Raw genomic sequence first — 21,482 nt, forward strand, 5'->3', positions numbered from 1 at the left:
ATCATGTGGCCAGCCCTGGCCAGGCAAAGATGCCAAGTGCCCTAACTTTCCCATCAGGGAATCACCTATGCAATCTGACCCCAGAGGGCTGTAGAGGTGGGGTCCAGGGCCCCACTGGCAGGGGTCTGGGACCCTTGTGTGGTGGGTGAGCAGGAAGAGTACGCACAGCTAGAGGAGGGGACGCAGGAAAGACCTAAGGGGCTGTCAGCGGCTGCAGTTATCAAAGATCAGGGGTCTTCTTCACATGCCGAGGCCATTTCTTGGTCAATAATGCAAAGTGATTGAAGTGCTTCTCGGATCCTAAAATGCGTATAATCACCTGGAGAACCGTGTTGAAATGAAGCCTTGGATTCTGCATCCCTCGGAGCGATGTGGGTTCCGGGGAGCCTAGACAGCACTTGCAGTAACAGGGGGCAGAGGGCAGTGAGGACAGATGGAACCACATTCCAAAGCATCATTTTTTTTAAGTAGTCTCTACACCCAGCACAGAGCCCAACATGCAGTTTGAGCTCTCGCCCCTGAGAGCTGAGATCAAGAGTCGGACGCCTAGCCTAACCGACTGAGCCACCCAGGTGCCCCTCAAAGGGTCGTTTTTAATATCTTGAGATAAATCTGAAGAATAATATAATATAATACTGTGTCACACACACACACACATTGCACGTTTTCCTGATTGCAATGAAAAACAGGCTTTGTCCAGCTTGGGGCATCCCATGGTGCTCAGCGCAGAGACTCTGGATGTTTCTGGCCAGATCCAGCTGGCCGGCAGACAGAACCTTGCCAGCTCTCCAGAAATTAATGAAATCCCAAGTCTGCTTGATCAGGATTTTGCTTTCTCAAGATTCCAGTCACGGTAACACTTATATAAAGCTTACTGATTTGAAATTGCTCTTTACATATGTATGTATTTTCTAAATTCCAACTTTAGCTAGCTGGGGAAAAGAGCCAAGACAATGTATCTGGATTCCTGTTAGTTCCCATGTAATAAAAAGGGAAATGCACACACAGCTCAGTCAATGTGTGAGAGCGTCTCCATGTTGGACAACAGGTGGGCCACTGGGTCCTACGGACAGCCCCTTCCTCAAAAGCCTGTCACCGAGCTGCCTCATAGATGAGCTGGCATCCTTCTCTGTGAACAGAGACCGTGTCCGTCCTGATCTTTGTCTACACAGTGGGCCCTTTGGGGCCTGGGCCCAGCCTTCCAGTCCCAACCAGAAGGCACAACAGCCTGTGCCCTGCTCTCCCCGCTCCCTGCTCCCTCCCTTCCTGGCCTTTGGAACTTGCCCAGGGAGCCCCGCCCAGGGCACCCGCTGCCCCAGTGGCCTCCCAAGGAAGTCCCTGCCCAGGATGACTTCAGCCCTGGCCCAGGGGAGGGAGGCCTGGCCTGGCGGTCACACACGTTTCCTTTGAATTGTCCTTGGTGGAAAGCCAGGTCCCCACCTAGTGACCACCTCCTTTCCCTGGAAGAGTGGGGCGGGCTGAGGGCTGGGAGGGAGGGGGGTCATCAGTGCCCTGGGCCTGAAAGCTCCAGCTTTTCTGCCGCCCCCCACCAGGCAAGCAGACCGCAGCCCGACTAGTCTTCACCTCTAACTCACCAATCTCCCTCCTGTGGAGCTCAGTGCCCGTGTAGACTGGGAACATTGAGGGCCTGCCTCGCCCCCACCCCGCATGGTCAGCCAGGACCCCATCTGCTCCCCCTGCTCTGCTCAAACTGCCCCTTGCCCTGCCCCTGCACTCCCTTCTCCCCTCCACCCTGTCACTCCTCCCCCTGCTCTCCCCCTGCTCTCCCCAACTGCCCTCCCCGCCCCAGCCCCTGCTCTCCTCCCTGCACTCCCTTCTCCCCTCCACCCTGTCACTCTGCCTCCTGCTCTCCTCTTGCTCTCCCCCTACTGCCCTCCCCCCCAGCCCCTGTTCTCCTCCCTGCACTCCCTTCTCCCCTCCACCCTGTCACTTCTCCCCCTGCTCTCTCTGTTCTCCCCTTGGTCTCAGTGCACTCCCCCCTACTCTCCCTGCCCTTACCCCGCTCTCCCTCTTTCTCCTCCTGTCTCCCCCTGCCCTCTCTGCTCTCCCCCTGCTCTGTCTGCTCTCCTTGCTTTCACCCTGATCTCCCTACGCTCCCCCAGCTCTCTTCCTACTCTCCCTGCTCTCCCCGCCCCGTTCTCCCCCTGCTCTCTCCCTGTTCTCCCCCTGCTCTGCCTGCTCTTCCCTCTCTCCCTACACTCTTTCTCCACTTGGCTGCAGCCTCTCCTCATGCCTGCAGACAACTCTTGCTGACTCCCACCTGCACAGTGTGCCCACACAGCTTGCTTTCTCCTTACACATCCTTCTGCCCCATTATTCCCCACCCTTATCTGTCCTTCTAGTCACAGGTCACATGGCCATTTCTGGAAGCCAGTTAAACCCCTGGGCCCGGGTCTGACCCTCAGACATCCCACCACCAGTATCGGTCACCCCCCTGAGCCCAGGGAGGGGCAGACCTCATGCTGGCCACGCTGCAGCCAGGGCACGATCAGTAGGAGACATAACAGGGGAATATATGGAGGCGGCCAGGGCCCAGAAAGGGACTGGAAGGCCTGAGTGCTTGAAAAATGTCCCTGATCCTGGAAAACAGGCCGCTCTGCGGCTGGGAGCCTGGTGCTTACTGACACAGGACACACGCTGAGTCCTGCTTCTCCGCCCCGTGAAAGCCAGGAGTACAAATGCAGCTTGCTAATCTGCCCCAGCATGTGTGGGTGTGTAGACATGAGCCTGCGCGCATGCACACATATACACACACACACACACGCACACACGCACACACACACAGCAGCGGGGGAGCCAGAACTAGTCCGGGAAGACAGCGAACTTGAAGGAGATCTCAGGAGCTCATAAACGCTATCTGGAATTAGCCCCCTCCAGGAAAATTTCCTGAAGCACCTCTCACGGAAGGTAATCCGAGGACCCATTTGCTCCTATAATCAAAGTCATTTCTGGAATGTCACCAAGCGATAGCTAACAAGATGCGAAAATAAGCTCTAAACATAAGAGCCTCATTTCTAAAGTGGAGAGTAAAGAGCAGAACCAGAGCAGCCTGAGAACGGTCATATTCTAGAAAAAGGATAATGGCGTGAACTGTACCAGTCCCTCTCCAAAATGCTTCAAGGGAAGGCTCTGGACAATCAGTCCCAGATCTTTAGGCAAGAGTGATCAACCGTTCTTCTCTTCCTCTCTGTCTCTGTTTCTCTTTGTGTGTCTCTCTGTCTCCCTGTCTTTCTCTGTCTGTTTCTCCAGTTAACACTTTGGTGGGAAATTCCTTTAAAATAATCCAGCATCTTTTTTACTCATCCCCATATACCAAACTGCCCTCTGATTTGTACATTGGTTTCCAATGATTTTGCCCACCTGCAAATGTCCACACTACTTGTAAAAACTCCTGTTGTATTATTTCTGTGATTCCAAATCACTAGATGTCAAAGGGAAAAAACCCTGCAAAACCCATCATCCAAAAGCGAGACTTTAGGGTGAAGCGGAATCTGAGTGCCCTGTCCCCGGTCAGAGCCGTGCTGACCGCTAGCGGGCACGCATAGGCCATTTCAATACCTACACTTTGGACTCGCAGTTGATTCTTCTTACTTTAGTTGTGTACTTTATTTTTTGGTTGTCTGCCTTAAAAAAACAAAACAAAACAAAACAAAAAACCCGAGAATAAGTTTTAAAAGAAAGTTTCTGAACCCTCTCCTGAGGTCAGAATGTTGGAGCTAAGCGGAAGACCAGGAGCCAGGCAGCCCCAGAGCGGTGCCTCCCGCGCCAGGACCAGGCGGCCGGTGCGGGGACAAAGGTTCCTGTGTGCGGTTCCACAGGCCCGCGCGCCCGGGAGGCACTGTGTTCTGGCCAGAGGGGCAGAGATCAAGTGAGGCAATGACACAGACTGACCTCAGAGTGGGGTTGAGGCCCACGGGTCGGGGCAGTGAGGCCGGAATCACGAGATTCTCCTCTGGGAGAGCGGAGACTCTGCCTGCAGAGCGGACCTCCCTCCAAGTCCCCAGGGCCAGGGACACCGTGAGTGCCGGCATCCTGGACCAGACTGAGCACTCAGATTACCTGGAACCCCCGTCGCCCCCGTTAGTGGGGACCACGTGAATCAGCATCATGTTTCCAGTGACTAATTACACCTGTCTCCAGGATAACGTTGTCTTCCTTGCTCACAGCAATGCTTGTCTGTTTCCTGCCCTTCTCAGCAGGGCGGTGCTCAGCTGTTCCCACGCCGGCGGTTGGAGTGCGTGCAGGAAGCCGAGCAGACAGGTGTAGGACGTTGCTGAGCACAACCACAGAGCCAAGGAGGTCTGGAGCACAATAAGGGGACAACAGAAAGGAGACGCAGCAGAGAGAAATTCTAGTCACAGTGTTTCCCCGGGACCCACCAGCTAAGCTTCTGGGGGGATGTTACTGAAAGCAGGTTTCATTTCTTACTTCTGATAATTTGCCAAATTAAAAATAAACAGGAGCAGGTATGCATGCAGAGGAAAGGGAAGCAGGTGGGTGTCCCCTAGTGCTGAGTCCTTCCGGGCGTGGGGGTCACAGTCCTGCTTCCGGCCCTGCACGTGGAGGCCGGGCTGCAAGGGCCACAGACTTGTTCCTGGCTGGCGTCCGCTTAACATGTGCGCTTGACTGTGGGAAGAACCTGCTCTCTCCCTGCCTGTAGCTACAGCAGGGACATCTCCTTCTCTGTCTGCGGCTCTTTAAGCAAAAAGAAAATAAAATAAAGAATCAAAATACTAGATAATAAAACAACTAAAACTAGACTTTTGTTTAAAAAAGAGGCTCTGGAATTTCTTTTATTGGCATTAAAATCAGACGGCACTGGGCCCCTAGAGCTCAGTTTAAGGGCAAATACTGAGAAAAGAAATTAGGTAGAAAATAATCCTACCTAATAATAGCAGTGGGAGGGGGTCTTCTATATTGTTCTTTCCCGTGTAAGACATGGAGTGGGGGGAGAGGCTCGCGTTCTGTTTATTGAGTTACTAAATTCCTCTCTAGCCCCACGTCCCACTGCCTGCAGGTGTTGTGAGCAGATCAGAACTTGGTAGGCGTGGCTAGTCGGGGCAGTTGCGGGTCCCGGGACCCAGTAATTCTGAGTCAGGGTGTGATAAACCACAAACAGCAGACCCAGAATTGTGAGGGGCTCAGAGAAGGCAGAGCACTTCTGGCCAGAAGCATCACACAGGGCTTCGGTGGGGAAGAACGGCCTCGTGGGGGCCAGGACCGAGGATTGAGCTGCATCTGCCCATAGTGTGTTCAGACTTCCTTTTCCTTGCCATGTTCAGAACACCTTGCACCGTCAGTAGTAAATTAATTTCTTTCTTTCTTTCTTTCTTTCTTTCTTTCTTTCTTTCTTTCTTTCTTTCTTTCTTTCTTTCTCTCTCTCTCTCTTTCTTTCTTCTTTCTTTCTCTTTCTAAAGATTTATTTATTTGAGATGGGGGAGAGGCAGAGGGAGAGGGAGAGAGAGAATCTCAAGCTGACTCTCTGCTGAGAGCTTGGAGCCTGATGCAGGGCTCGGTCTCAGGACCCTGAGATCATGACCTGAGCTGAAACTAGGAATCGGTCGCTGAACCCACTGAGCCACTCAGGTGCTCAGTGGTCAATTTCAGTGGTCAGTTTCAACTTCGGTGTCCCCTAAGCAATTCCAGAGGGCAAGGAAGAGATGAGGCCATGGAAGCCATACAATTCTAGGCCTGAACAACCATTTTCTTTCCCCACCCACCCCCACCTTCATGTCCTCGTTTATCCAATGAGGAAGATGGGTTATGTGATCCTAAAAGCCCCTTCTACTCTCTAGGAGTTTCTGGGAGGACGTAGTTCCCTGACAGATCAGCCTAAAATGTAAGCAGGAGGTACATGCCAGTAAGGGTCAGGTTCAGCTCGTAGAACAAAAAACTCAAGCTCGGAGTAGTTTACACATGTAAAGGTCTATCCTTTCCCATCAGAGGAATCTGAAGACAGGCAATCCGCCGCTGTGCAGCAGATCCACAGACTTCAGAGGGCCAAGCCTCTTCTGTAGCTTCCTCTGCTTTACTGTCTTTACTGAGGATCTTCTAGAGCACCGCATGCTCCACTGTGGTGACTTGGATCTTGCCATCACATCTGCATTCCAAACAGCAAGAAGAGGGAAAAGGCTGGTAGTTGGACTCTTTTTAAGCAGTCTTTCTGAAAGTCCTCCTCAACAATCCCACTTGCATCTCCTAGCCCAGAATAGTCACACGGCCAGCTAGATCGACAAAGAAGCCTGGGAGGTGTCCTCTTCTACTGCGCTGGCCCATGTGCTTAGTTAGGAGAGACAGGAGACTCAGCTGCATCTGCTTTTGAGTTGTGCCTTGAGAGAGGGGTGGAAATTCATGGATTCCCTGAGCATATATCACGAGCTCGGACCAGGGACAGAAAGAGTGAGGTCAATTTATGGGATATTGAGTGATCCGCCCTCATCTTGCTGAAAACTCCTGTGCTTGTGAATGTTTTCTTTTTCTTTTTTCTGAATTTGGAAGATTTGTAGGTCAACTATATGTAATGGTAAGACATATTTTTTCTTGGGGGCTCATGCAAAAGCAGCTTCGTGGGGAGTTGGGAAGAGAAGCCTAAACCCCAATGGAGGGTGGACAGAGACAGAAGGCTCAGGCAAGGCTGGAAGGAATCAAGGACTTCTCCATGGACTTGAAGCTGTTCCCTTGCACCTGCCTAAAGGCTGTGACGTTCAGGTGAGTATCCACACTCTGAAAGCCTTTCCAGGAACTGTCGTGAGCTTTGCTGAGTCTTTAGGGCCCCGGCTGTGGGATCGCGCCACCCTCCTGACGCCGGGGGGCGGGGGGGGGATCTCCTGACCGACAGCGTGGGACTAATCGGGGCTTCCTGAATGCTTTTTCCTCCATAAATCTATGGGACACAGAGATCCAGGCAGCCCTAAGCCAGGGTAATGACAGCAAAACACGGACCCAACACTTGGACAGAAGGAGAAACCTTGACGTTTACGACGTTTATTTGGCATTTTACGTGCCACCAAATGAGAGCTAAAGTATAGGCTTCTCCCTGAAGCTGGGAGGGAAGGGGACCCCAAGCTTGATAATCCTGGGAGACGGTAAGTGTGTTCTGTCTTCAAGTGAATCGATGCAAAAGGCAAATGACTGCAACCAACCCCACCAGAGAGAAGGTTTGGGGGCGCAGGGAGGATGTAGGAAATAGCACCACATCCTTTACAGCTGAGAAACAAGAACAAGTGGAGTAATGGCTTTCAGAAGCTTTCTTGTTTGTTGATGGTTTGGGCAGACCTGGGATGGTCAGGGTCAGGGAGACGTTCCCAGACAGTGGAGGTCAGGAAGGCGGGCCACAGGGAGTGAGCTTCCGAGTCAGGGTGAGCTTCTGCTTCCTCCCTGCCCGTCTGTGTGCATCTCCCTGTCTTTGCCTCTCTCTGTCTGCAGCCCTCCAGTCTCCTAGGCTAAGCGAGCTGACTCCCCACATAATGAGCAAATGGCTCCAGAAATGGCCCTTCACTGAAGCCAGCAGAGGCCGGGGGCGTGGAGCCTGGCGGGTTGTGCAGTGGAACCCCTATGTGAACCTGTGGGTGCCATGCCAGGGAAACAGGAGCGGGGCCCCTGTGCGCCCTGCCTGTCGGACCCACGTGAGGAGGGACCCCACTTGAGGGGGTGAGCAGGTCACCAGGAAGTGGCCTGAGGGCGCCCCCGTGCAGAGATGGTCAGCGTGTTCCACTGTAGAGTGCCTCAGAAGAGAGGAAGAAAGGCCTAAGTGAATGCCGGTCGGGCTAGAGAGGGTTGTTCATAAGGGGATAGCATGCCCAGGAGCATCCCCATGCCCCCTCTCTGCTCTGCGGGAGAAACACGGAGCTCTGCAGGGCTCTCGGGCTGCAGGGGTTGGGAGGGGGACAAAGCACAAATGGCCGACCCGGCAACAGACTCAGGCCCAAGACCCCCAGCTCCCTCCCCAGGGAGCAGGACCCCCAGTCCCCATTTGGCCTGGGCTCAAACACCACCCGCCAGGCTTGCCCTCCTAAGATAAGAGGGGTTGCAGGTGGGCAGCCAAACAGAGACTGAGCACAAGTCAGAGGCGTCCGGCCCTTGGGCCTGCGAGCCCAGCTCTGCCCTCCAGCCGTCAGCCCTGGGACGGCCCTGGCCACTCACGGCCTGCGAGTTCCCTCAGCTGTGTGCAGCACGCATATATGTACTTTGGGGGCAGAGGCAGAGGTCTGTGGCTTACATCAGAATCTCAGAAAGTTCACCCCCAAGTGTTAATAACTCCCGCTGGGTGCTGGCATGTGCCTCTACCACACGCATGGCCCGCGTGCCCGTTTGCAAACTGAAAATGGGTTATCGTTATTAGCTTGGCTTTCCGGTATTTCGGACTGTTTGCCCTTCAACGCCTCAGCCACGAATCATTTCAATTCTGATGGGGATGTAAGGAGCCACACAAACCAGGCATTACAAATCCAAACTTCCGAATGCCAACGGAGGGCACAGGCCTGTGGAGGCAATATGCAAATCAGCATTCAGAGTGAGCATTTCACAACTAACACGGGACAAGTCTTTAACTTGGCTGTACGTCCGAGGCAAGGTTCTCTGGAGAAACAGAACCAGTGAGATATACTTATATACATATGAGGCGGTTTCTCATACGGAATTGGCTCAGGCAGCTTTGGAGGCTGAGATGTCCCATGGTGTCCCACGTGCAGGCTGGAGATCCAGAAAAGTGGCTAGTGTGATTCCCGTCCAAACCCTGCACCCAGGAGTGCAGGACAACAGGGTGTCTCAGCTCAAGCAGAGAGAGCAAATTATCCTTCCCTCTGCCTTTTTAGTCTCTTCATGCGCTCAGTGGGCTGGCTGAGCCCCCTGACATTGGGGAGGGAAATCTGCTGCTCTGAGTCGCTGGATTCCAATGCTAACCGTATCCAGAGACACCCTCAGAGTAATGTTTAACCAAACCTCTGGCTCGTCTCAGGAAGTTATCCATCACTCTGTCATGTGGCTAGAATCATCATTTCCTTTTCTAACTGGGAGATCCCTCTATAACGTATTCTTCAAGACGGCCATCTCTCTTTCCTTCTGCTTTCTGAGGAAAGAAGCACCAGCAAGCCTGGAAAGGCCCAGATGATGTTCCTGGGAAACAGACCAACCCCTCCACCTACTCACCGCGGACGCTGCACGCATGACTGGGGCCTCCTGTTATCCTAACCGCGCTGCTAGTATGGGGCAGTCTCCATTGGCCAACCTGCACCACCGTACCATGAAGGAAATAAAGTTATTCAGTGAGAGGCTCCAGGTTACTAATGGAGATGCCCAGAGGGTCAAAACTCTGAACAGCCACATACTTGGCAGAAATAGTGAGACTGTCTTCCTCTCCATCTTCCCCCCCAGTTTCTAGATATTCTCATTAGCTTCAACAATGTGATTCTGCATCAAGGTTTTGGAAAGCCTCCAAATGTTCTATATATAATTTAAAGTTTAGCTGTTAGATGCAGAGCAGAATTATTTTTAAATTTGGACAAGGACACTGAAAGACAACAGGCCCCAGGAAGCAGGGGCGGCGGCCACATTCCCTAGGTTAGCAGATGATGGAGCGTTGGTGTGTGGACTTTCCAAATTCTAGGGAGCGGGAGAGGAACATGGGGCATGCGGAAAAGGCAAGGCCATGTGGTGTGGTTGCAGATTAGCTCGAAGCTAGCTGGATGGCTGGAAGGGAAGGAAATTGCCAAGATGAGGGGCAGAGTTATAGCCTGCAGGTCGGAAGGACTAGGACCGTTCCTCCAGCAGCCCTGAAGAAAACAAATCCTGCCAGCAACCTGGGAGTGTGTGCAGAGGGGAGCCTTCAGATGAGCCTTCAGACCCTGGCCCACAGCTGGCTGCAGCCTGGGCAGGCTATGGGCAGGGGCCAGCGAAGCCCGCCTGAATTCCTGACCACGGGACAATACTTCCTGTGACATAAGCGTGTGCTGCCGTGTGCCACAGAAGTTTGGGGTAAATTTTAGGCAGCAACAGAGAACTAGCGCACATGTCCTATCCTGCTAGAGGTAAGCGATGCAGTCAGGAGGGCATGCAATTGTCCCCTCTGGTATCAGTTTCTCTTCCAAGGCCAAAGTTAAACAAACAAACACCCCGCAAAAACCATCCAGTTGAAGGGTCTGAAGAACTATTAAAATACACGTATTGCAAGAGAATAAGAAAGGAGAGGGCTCCGTCTCTCCATATTAGCTGGCGGTCTCTGTACATGGCACTCTGATACTCGGAACAATGGGTCAGGGCTCCAGGCGGCAGCTGGGGGAGAGCGACGGGTGACTCCTCTGAGCCACAACTCTGCATACATACATCTTAGCTTTTGCGAAACAGACAGAGCCTTGGGCGTCTGAAGACAATTAACCTTACTGTTTTTAATTAACTATCACATATTTATCCCAAAACAATACTTGTTCATTGCAGGATAAGAGAATACCCACAATAAGCAAAAGAAAGAGAATAGAAATAGCTAGATCTGTTTACATATACATGCACACTTGTGCACGCTCACGCAGGGGCTCACAGTATTTGCCTCTTACGGATATATCCTGGACATATTTCCATGTCAATAAATGTTTATGCTCATAATAGTAACAGCAATTGAAAACTATTCCAGTACATATTTTTACCATAATTTACTTAACCTATTGTCATGTTTGGACTCCATTTATAGCCATTGTTTTCTTTTTTTTTTTTAAGATTTTATTTATTTATTGACAGACACAGCGAGAGAGGGAACACAAGCGGGGGAAGTGGGAGGGGACAAGCAGGCCTCCAGCAGAGCAGAGAGCCCAATGTGGGCCTGGATGTGGGGCTGGATGTGGGGCTCGATCCCAGGACCCTGGGATCATGACCTGAGTCGAAGGCAGACACTTAACGACTGAGCCACCCAGGCGCCCCTATATCCATTGTTTTCCATATTACAGACAATTCAGTGACAGAAGGCCAACCTCTGACTTTACATTACAAAAATACCAATTGTATACGAAGTTAAAGGGCTTTCAGCTAAGATAGAATTCAGTGTGCCCCAACGTTTTAAAGTGTAGGATGCCCTAGGAAGGAGTGGGTGATTCTAGAGCAAAAATCCTAGGCTGCGGGTGTGGGACCTCTGGGTGCAGCCTGGTTCTGTTCCCCTGCCCTGGGGGAGTGAAGGGCACCCACCCAGGACTCCCAAAAGGCCCAGTGTTCCTTTCCAGCGGCCCCTAAGCTGCTCAGGCTTAATCCATTTGAGCAGTCACTCTCAGGCTTTGCAATAATTAGAACACAGGGGGAGCCTGTTAAAAATACATATTCCCTGGTGTCAGTGATTCTGGTGGGGCTGGGAAAAACCAGGCCAGGGTGATTCTGATGACCCTGGGGTTGAGGGATTCACCAATAATACTGACCAGCAGAGGTCAGACCTTCAGCTCTAACGCAGGTATTTCTTTCTCTTTTACAATAAATTTTTGATGCTCAGAGAGATGAGCTAGAGGATCAGGTGTAGCTGGGAGGAGGTAAGCTCCTAAATGTGCGTATGGCCATCTTTTGGCGGGGGTGGCCCTATGTAGATAGCTTGTTTGTGTTGCTATTACACACTTCTCTGGGTTAACTCAAGTCTTTCCTTGAGCTTTTTTCCCCTCTTGTATCCACTGGATAAACATTTATTGAGCCACTATCTGTAAGCTGAGGCCTGGTGCCACCCTACCGGGAACTGTCAATGGGGCATATCTGAAACTCTTTTCTTGGGGTAACCTGCACTCCAAGCACAGTGCTGGGTGCCTGGTGACCCTAGGCCTCTGAAAGGGACGGGCTCCATATCCGAAGCAGTTAACTGGCATTGAGCTGAGCTCGGTGAAGAGTCGGCTGGTCGTTCATCCTTCACCCGAGGATACTGGATACGAATGTTTTAGGTTCGGAGATTCCCCGCAGAGCTGTGGGAGTTTCTAGCTGACAACACACGTACAAGCCAGTGTCCTTAGGTAAGAGCTTCGGTCTAATCTCCCCCGACAAGTCTTCCCTGCGCCCTCCACCGCCCCACTGTCTTCTCTGCAACCAGGTCCTGCTGGCTGGCTGGAGGGTGTCGCTAAGACCATCTCCGCGGTCACTTCCTGCTCCTCCTCTAGCCGGAGGCAGGCCCAGGGCTTGGTCATCGCCAGCCAGCGACGCCCACTTTTGCCACCAGCTTGAGGATCCGCTGCACGTCCTCCCAACCCCAGGCCACAGGTGAAACCTGGGGGAGCCGTAGAAAAAGCTGGGGCGCCCTCGGCTCCGAGCGCCGCGCGGGGAGGAATCCCGCGGGGAGCGCCTCCGTTGGGTTCTGTTACCCTAGTAGCCGCTGGCCCCGCGCCCCCCCCACCTGCCACCCGCAATGCTCCCACAATTGCTGTGATCCCGCCCATCTAAGATGCTCCGCCCACCTGCCATGCTTTTCTTTCCCCCGGGGATGCTCCCCAGCGGACCTTGATCCTCCTCCAACCAGCGATGCACCCTCCACCTGCCTCCCCGCCCCTCTGAGACCATCCGCTGCCCCCGCCCCCACCTGTGGCGCTCCTCCGCCGTGCTACTCCCGCCCACGTTCGGCGCTGGGTCCGCCCGCTCCCCTCGTACCTCCCCCCACCTGCGGCGCTCCCCCACCCTGGACGCACCACCACCCGCCGAGCTCCCCGACTGGCCTGAGGCGCGCCCCCGCCCCGCGCGTCCCGCCGGCCGGCCCCCGCGCCCTGGAGCCCGCCCTTGGCCGCCCATTGGCGCGCGCCGAGCGGGCGGGGCGGACGGTTCCGAGTCGCAGTGGCGCGGGCGGGGGCACTGCCTGCTGAGCACCCGCCCCAGCACAGTCTCGGCCTGCTCGCCATGGACGACGAAGATGTCGCCAACCGCAAGGTCTCCTTCCGAAAGTGCCTGGAGCACCTCTCCGGGGCCGGCAAGGCCATCGGAGTGCTGACCAGCGGCGGGGATGCCCAAGGTGCGCGACCGCCTGACCGGGCCGGGGGATAAGTGATGGGAGGAGGGACCGGGAAGAGGGGATGGGGTACGCGGGGCAAGCGGGGACAAGCGATGGGAGCCCCAGGAAGAAGCGAGGGAGAGGGGGTACTGCGGATCAGAGCAGGGTGGGGGAGAAATCCTGGCGCCCGGGAACCGCAGGGGTACCTTCCGGGGCAGGAGTGGGCGGTGCAGCCTCAGAAGGAGTCTGGAGGAGTCTTCCCTCCCGCAGGAGGAGGGAAGAATGTGGCCTTAGGATCCTTTATCGGGAAGATCAATTAATTTCCCCCCTCCACGTTTAGTTTTTAAATTGAGACTGGCTGTGGGGTCTCCTGGACGGCCCTTGGAGGTCATTTCTCGTCCGAGTCGTAGGGTGGGGCCGACACCCCTGGGAAGCTTAGGAGTCGCGCGGCCACCTGGATGCCGCGGCCCCCACCCCCCTCGCACCCCGCCCCCACCGGGTGGAAACAACGGATCCCCGCCGCGCGTCCTGCGGATTCGCGTCCCCCGCGCGGCGCGGGCGGGGTCCCCGCTGTTGCCTGGTGGGGCGCGGCGGGGGGCGCGAGGGGACCCCGCCCGGGATGCCCACGGCCCAGTTTCCGCTGGAGGCTTTCCACCGCTCTCCTGACAAAACCGAAAACTGAAATAGGTCACAAGGCCCGCCCCGCCAGCCTCCTCCGGCTGGGAAGGACCAGGAAGCCGGGTCTCTGGGACGTCACCAGCACCCGGGTTGCGGACTCCAGCCCTCCTCCCCCCACCATGTGGAGGCAGATTTGGGGGAGAAGGGGACCCAAGCCCAGGGCCCGCGGATACCTAAAGAGTATTTAAATTTAAAGGAGGGGGTGACATGGCCACGCCCGGGCCCCTGGCGCTGGGTGCACGTGGGGCACAGGGATTTCCAGGCGGTGGGGTTTCCTGATCCAGGTAAATCCCTGGGTGGGGCGAGCCGCCCGCTAGAGAGTGGATCGCCGCTTTGCGGGCGGATGCGTCCCTGGAGCCTAAGATCGCCCTGGCTGGGGACGCCTCCCCAAGCTGGGTTTGGTTTTTCTTTCCTCCTCTTTCTCCTACCCCTGGTGCCCGATTTTTCCAGATTTCCAGGACACACCAGGTGGAGGGATGCTCAGGTGCTGCGCCGGGCGCCCTCGCCTGCTGCCCACTGCCCGCCGTGCGCCTGACCTTGCCTTCGCCCTTGAGTCGGGCGGGGCTGGCAGGTTGGGGCGCTGTGGCCGCAGCCCCGCCCGCCGCGCGTCTACGTGATGCCCGGCCAGTCGCCGCCCGCGCGCCCTGCGCCCTTGGCCCTAGGCATCAAGCCCCGCAGCCGGCGCGCGGCGCGCAGTAGGTGAGGGGATGGCGCTTCAGCGCGGGCAGCGCCCCCGGAGCGTGAGTCCCCGGAGCGTGAGTCCCCGGTGAGACCCGCCTCGTCCTATTGTGGGCGGGGACCGCGGCGCCAGTCACCGCCCCCACCGCACAGGCCCCTTTTGCGCCCGCGAGCGAAGCCGGGCTGTTCTGCCTGAACTGGTATTCTAGTAAAGTTGAGCCCCGGTGTAAAAACATTCCGGAGAAGGAAAAAGTGGTAGAGCCAAGGCCCGGATTGGGGAAATGCAGTGACACCGAGGATATCGCCCACGTGACGTAAATGAACACCTAGAGGTGTGCCACGTGGAGCCCTGTGGGGTCGCGGTGGGGCTAAGAGTGGCTTCCTACCACATGGCATAAAAAGCATGTGCGTCTGGAGACCTGCCCTAGCACGAATTAGGAAGCACAATCGGGGCCCTGCAAGGGAATACAACGTTGGCACAGGAAGAGGAACTAGTCTCTAAAACCACCAGGCTTCAAGGCCAGAGTTTCAAGGTTATTTGACAATTAAGGTGCTGTGTCTGTTTGGGGGGAAAAAAAAAAGCATTTATGGGTCCACTCTTTGGAATCCCTGCCCAAGAGTTTGCTCAGCTACTTGGTAAATGACGTGCAGGCACTGGGGACCGTGGTGCAACACACAGAACCTAGCCCGGCTCAGCCACTTGTGAGTAGTTCCAATAGGGGCCAGGAAGTCCACCTGTCTTCTGCTTAGTGGAACAGGATACTCTGAGAACCCAAATTACACGAGAAGCCTGCTTGGTTGGTGTCAGGGCCACGGGAGATGCTCTCAGCTGATACCTCAGGGCTGGCCCAGGGAGAGCCCCTGTGCTCCCAGCATTTCACCCCAGGCAGAAGAGAGGTTTTCTTGGACTTTGTGCAAAGCACGGTCTCCCGCTTTTTTGCTGCTCTGACCTGTTGGAGCATCTGAGCACATGTCCTTCTGAGAAGGCTTGTCTGGACATGTGCTCAGAGGGGCTGGTCTTAGCAGCAACACGTTTACAGACCCTTAGACAAGGTCGTTCTTAGAGATATTGTCTGAGACGCTTGGTTCTTTTGCCATTTTATCCTGACTCCAAATTCTGTCAGTACTTGATTTTCCCTGCGATAGAGAGAATTTGGCTCCTTGCTAAAGATCCAGGGGAGCATATGCAAGTCTTAATGTCAGGTTTTCCAATCAGATGTAAAATTTTGGTCAAATTCCAACTGGGGTGGGGGGGGGGAGGTGAGCATAGCTACTATTTATTGGGCACATTTTGTGTCCCGGGAGCTTTACAGTTATCTCCAGGCCTGATCACATTGCTTCCAGATATGTATGTCTTCGTTTTGGAGGTGGGGAGAGAGACCTACGGAGACATAAGCAACTTGGTTTGGGTTACACAGCTCATATGTGGCCTCTATCAGTATTTAAACCAACTTCTGTCAGATTTCAGTCCCAGGGACTTCCCAGGAGGCCATGCTCTTCAGGGGCCTTGTAAAGTGAAAGTCCAAGTTTTAAAGGTTTTATTTATGTATGCTGTACTTACTTATTACAGAGAGAGAGAGAGAGAGAGAGAGAGTGGGGTGGGGGAGAGGGAGAGAGAGAATCCCAAGCAGACTCCCTGCTGAGGGCAGGGTCTGGCTCATGGCTCCATCTCAAGACCCTGAGATCAAGACCTGAGCCAAAATCAAGAGTCAGATGCTTAACCCACTGAGCCACTCAGGGGCGTCCAGATGATTTTTAAACAGCTTTGGTAGTAGAGCAGAAAACACCTTTTTACAGGGATAGCACTAGGTCAGCCAAAGCCAGAGTGATGAAACACTTTGTTTTCCAGTCGAATTTAGTAATTATTAAAAAACAAAAGTAAATCCTGCATCTCTATTCTTACTGCCCCAGCCCCGCCCACTAAGGAAGACTATTTCCAGGGCTAATTACTTTTCTCATTCTTCGGGTTTCTTCTGCTGTCACAAGGAATGTCTGCAAGTTAAAACTGAATTTCCACCTTGCTGGACAGACAGCCTTTCCATGACTAAGTAAGTAGCTACCCTCGAGCAAGATTGTGTCATCCACCAAAAATGATTCATGGGCGTAGACACAGTCTGTGGGATCAGCCAGGTGCAGATGAGAAGGTGGAGAAATTGAGTGCCCCCTGCAGGCAGCGTGGCTATAAAGTCCTCTTTTGCCTAAGGCGAAGCAAACATGAATACAGTATCCAGAGAATTCACATAAATTGAGTCCGTGTCAGTCTTTAAAAGAACAGCAAGAATCACTAACGTTTGCTGGTGGCGGGCGCTACGCTCGTGTGCACTAACTTGTTCTTGGTTCACGCGGGAGTGAGCGAGCTTTGCGAGGAATTGGCTTCCTTGAGTTCTAAGTGGTAGACGGGGCTGAGCCCTGAGGCTGCAGAGAGGATGGGAGGTCGTCTTCAGTGCATTTCTGGTGTCCAGCACAGGATGCGGCAGGAGGCAGGCTCTGGGATGTTTGCTGGATGGCTCCCCCTGAATCCCTCCAGGGCCCTATGGGCCACTCCCTTTCATAAAATGCTGGGTGACTGCAGTCCTGGCTCCTTCCTTCTCTCATTAAGTCATTCCAGTGACTTGAACCTTCACTAATCAGAAGCACTCTTCTATCTGCAGAGCAGGATCTGGGAATGGCTAATGCCTCAAAGCTTGTAACTTTATAGCGGTCGGCAGAACTGCGGGGCACTGGTGGCTGGAGCCCAGCACGGGGCGGTTCAGCCATTGATCACGTACTGCTTGAATATGGCACTGGGGCCCCGCTTGTGCAGGATCCTTCTGTATTCATTCGGAGGTGTGCTGGCTGCAGAGCCCAGCTCGGTGCAGAGGGAAACGGGGGCCCAGGCCTGGGGGCCCCTTACTATCCTGGAACTCTGTACACATACGTTCTAGAGTGGGGGGATTTTTTTCCAATGTAAAATTTAGTAATTAATTTAGCAAGCATGGTTGCATCTAGGAGGCGGTGTGTTAGAACTACAGTGCTCACCCCATGAGTGCCTTGGACCATCAGCCACTGCACCCTCTTCTGTAATGCACACACTCTGCGGGGCACCCCCAGGCGACTCTCAGAAGCTAGGCGCTTATGTCTTCTTTCAGAAAAACTCAATCCTGCCTTGGGGGGAACAAACAGCTTTGGTTCAGAACTGAAACCTTTCATCAGGGAGAACTGGGGCCGGTGGGACACGCTCCACCAACCTGATGGACCGTCGAAGCAATCACCATTAGAAGCCTGGAGATGGGCCAGCAACGTGGTAAAGGCAGACGTCGGGACACAAAACTGTAGGCCTAGTGCGGTTGTAACTAGGTTGGGAAGGTGTATTTGGATAAAGAACAGGCAGTCTTATGTTGAGAAAAAGCAAGCTTGGCACGGGGCTCCCTTTTTATTTGCTGCAGCGCCCCTGCCAGGAAGCCCCCGTGTCCTCCCACTGCCCCTTCGGGCCCTGCATCTTCGCCACTGTCTACTTAGCTTGCTGGGAATTACAGTAATTGTGCTTGTCAGGATAAGAAGCAGCAAAGCGTGTGGCAGAGCAGAGCCTCGAGAGTCGCAAGACTGATTAATAGGTCCTGGTTCCTGGTTCTGCTCTCTGCTAGCCTTGGGCAGGGCCTCTATTTTTCGTTTGCAAAATGAAGGACGCAGAGTCACTCACCCGCTGTCCCCTTCCATCCTCCCTTCTTCCTCTTCCCCTTCCTCTTCCCTTCAGTGGAAGGAGGAGGACAGGGGGAGGCGCAGAAGAGAAAGGGCAGCACACCGCTCAGGACCCCGCCAGCCCTCCTGCCCCTGGGGGCTCGCGAGCTTCCTCCCTCCCGGTTGCATAGCCCTTCTGATTTTGTGGGTCTGGGTCTAGTGGGGGCCTGAGAATCACACCTGGTCCCCCACGCTTGCGTCCCGGGTGCATGGGGCAGTTTCGTAGGATGGCTTTCTGACCTTGATGAGGACCTTGACTGGGAAGGTTAATTACCCTAGGACCCCTTGTATAAAAAGGTGTAAATAAGTGACGTGGCTGGACGTTTCTTTTGGCCAGAAAATGGTCGGATGAGTGGTGTAGGGTGACTGGTTCAGCTCTGGGTTAACATTCCTACGGTCTGGTTCCCCTTTTCGTATCCTCATCCCACCAATGAATGATGACCGTGGAGGTGCGAGGCCATGCCTCAGGCCGACAGTGGACCCCCGTCTCTCAGGGGGCTGGCACTGAGTGCTGGAAGCAAGCCAGACCTAGGAAAGAGCCCCTTTTTCTGCAAGGCCCCAGGCACCTGTGGTCAGGGACCCTGCACCCGACCCCCAACCCACAGGGGCTGAGGCGTGAGCTGGGGCAAAGCAGCCCTGCTGAGGGGGGAAGTGTGTGTAGGGGCTGGGAGGAGGAGGTCAGGGCCAGATGGGTGAGGCTCCCGGGAGGGCCAGGCAATGAGGACTTTGGATTTACCTCGTGGGAGCAAGAAAACCCCTGCAGGTCCTGGCTGCTTCTGATAAGGGTCGTTTTGTGGGGCAGCCAGGAGGGGTGGGGTTGGGAGCCCAAGTTTAGGGTCTCATGGGGAGCGGATTGGGCCATGGCTGGAGGGCTGTGGGGGTGGAGCTGGGCCCGCCTGCCGCAGGGTGCCCCTATGGCGAGGACCCAGGGATGTGGGGTGGATTTTGTAAGTGGAGGGTTTTGCCTCAGATAGGAGCTTATCTGTACTGCAGGAGGAAAGGCCGAGGACGGGAGCAGAGGTGGAAGCAGGTAGGCTGGTGAGGGAATGTTCTTTACAGCGGTGCTTACACTAGTGAGCAATGGGAAGACCCGCGGAAACCCATCAGCAGGAGCTTAGCTACTTTAGGTACCTGGAAGGGAATATTCATCCCCTTCTGCAAAGAGCTTTGCACTGATGCCTGAAGTAAGGTAAACACACTACTGCTACAGAGTAGATTCAGAACTAGATCCCATGCTGTGTGGGAGAAACAGGCTCCCACGCGAAGCCCGTTATGTACGTGACTTTATCCTGTCACCACACGAAAACAATTAATTGTAAATGTATATTTTATCCAACCTAGTAGTCAATCCCTCATCAGTATAAAGATCGTCAATAAGATATCCCACATTCTTTTTTTTCCATGCTGAGCCATGCAGTCCGCTCTGACTCGGCCAGGTGCCACCGTCCCAGGGACAGTGGGGTTCCAGCACCTGGGGTGGCCATCTCAAGGGGAAGGTGATGAGCCGGGGGAAATAGCTCCAGACAGCCTGGTCTAAAGGGTTAAGTAAGGAGACTGATTGTACTCTTCAGATCACGTGGGAAACAACAAGAATGAACCCCCATTATTTTATTAGAATCAACATATCCTTTGCTTCTTGCAGAATATCCCAAGTTTAAATGTTATCAGAGCAGATCTCCGGAGGCATTTGGAAACAGGTCCGCTGCACTCCATGACCTCAAGGAAGGAATGATCTTTCTTCTTCTTATTTTAAATTATTAATTTTTTTATTATAATGTTTTAAGTTTTTGTTTTCATTCCGGTATAGTTCACATGCAGTGTCCTATTAGTGTCAGATATACAATATAGTGACTGATTGAACAACTCTTTTTTTTTTTTTTTAAGTGTTTATTTTAATTCAGGAAGGAATGATCTTAACGGCCCTGCTTCCCTGCAGGATATTTTAGTAAGAAGCAGCGGATATGTAAAATCAAGACAGCGGTTTAATGGCCTGTTTTGTCTGTCTCATCTCAAGTACTGATCACACAGTTCCCACTCAGCTGCTCCTAATTTTTTCAAGGTCTGTGCATTTCATTTTTGGTTTCCATAACCAACCTCTCCATTCCCTGCGGGCCAGGGTCTAAATTTTTACAAATGACAAGGAGGTTACTTTCCAAATATTACGATTCTGACCTGGTAGCAGGATTACATTTTCCCATGGTAGTAATGAGGAGAGTTGTTTGAATTCCCAGATCTGGCTACCAACACAAAAGCAGAAGCACGAGGAACAAAGCCCATCGTCCAAACTGTGTGTGACAGAGGCCATGGGGGAACACCGGGGTGTTCTCTGCTGTGCTTGGTTTTTGTCCTCCAGGGGCCCCTCCTTGGAAGGTGTCCACCCGCAGGGCCCAACCCTACACCCCACTGGCAGGGAGCCCTGGCAGACCCAGCAGGCCCCGCCCCAAACAGTGAAACCCAGAACTGGGGACCAGCAGCCCTTTTTATTCCTCAGGTTTCCCTTAGGAGATTCTAATGCACAGCCATTGTACCAGAGGGAATTCGCTCGTCTTTTAAGTTAAAATATAACGGAGACTAAGGTTTACACTGCAGGTGTGCCCTTTATCATTTCTGTTCCCTTGGCTTTCCGTTTGTCTGCTTAGAGCCTGACTTCCTCATCACCCCTGGGGGACTCCGGACCCCACGGGCTTGCTGTGAGCATCCATCCGCCCTGAGCTGGAGGCACAGGCCCGCCCCACGCCCCACGCCCCACGTCCCACGCCCCACGCCCGGGGCTGGCCCCAGCTGTGGGAAGAGGTCAGCAGGTTTAACTCAACTGCACTCACTTTCAGTAAAAGTCCGGGGAGGCTGGGAGGTGCTTCTTAGGATGCACTGGCTACAGCTCGCCCTCCCGGGGAACTTGTGGAAGATGCCGAGTCCGGCTCCTCCGTCCCTGCCCTCCGGAAGGTTCCACTCCCTCCCCGGGGGCTCTGGCAGCGCCGAGGGGACCCCCATTGCTGCAGGTGACCAGCTCCTTCTCAGGTGAGCACAGGTTCACCCCAAGAGGCTGGGGTGTGAGTCAGGTGCTGGGGCTGGTGTGAAGGTGTGCGGGCCACCCATGACAGGTCTCCTGGGCGTCCCCTCCGGATCACGTGTACTTGTCACAGTTTCCTCCTGCCATTGCTTACATTGGTTAGAACCCCCCAATTTATCGTGCCTTTAGGAGCGACCCCCTGGAGCTGTGTCCTCATAAAGGGGTGCTCAGGAGGGCGAAGGCCTGACGTCGGGTATTAATCATGCTGGTCACCTGGTGATCGTGCTGGTGTGGTTGAAGCGTTTGGGGTTAATTTCCCTGGGACAGTGGCCGCCGAGCGAGCCCTAGAATCCTGGAGTCTGTCCGAAGGGCCCGCGAGGAGCTGGGCCTCTCCATCCCTGTAAGGTCTGCGGGCGAGGCTGCGTGCGCCCCGGACCAGCTGCGGAGGCG

The 21,482-nt window shown here is 54.2% G+C and overlaps 1 protein-coding gene across 1 annotated transcript in view; it reads left to right on the forward strand.

The window, feature by feature from the left end:
* Positions 1–12,774: 12,774 nt before the first annotated feature.
* The window catches only part of PFKP (phosphofructokinase, platelet), a 47,608-nt gene continuing 38,900 nt past the window's right edge, over positions 12,775–21,482 (forward strand). The window contains exon 1 of the mRNA XM_081818896.1: positions 12,775–12,970. Within this exon, the coding sequence (XP_081675022.1) occupies positions 12,859–12,970 (112 nt within the window). The 5' untranslated portion in view covers positions 12,775–12,858. The remainder of the gene's footprint in view (positions 12,971–21,482) is intronic.

This window comes from Leptonychotes weddellii, chromosome 5 (assembly GCF_054177405.1).
Source record: "Leptonychotes weddellii isolate Sample4059 chromosome 5, ASM5417740v2, whole genome shotgun sequence".
Lineage (NCBI taxonomy): Eukaryota > Metazoa > Chordata > Mammalia > Carnivora > Phocidae > Leptonychotes > Leptonychotes weddellii.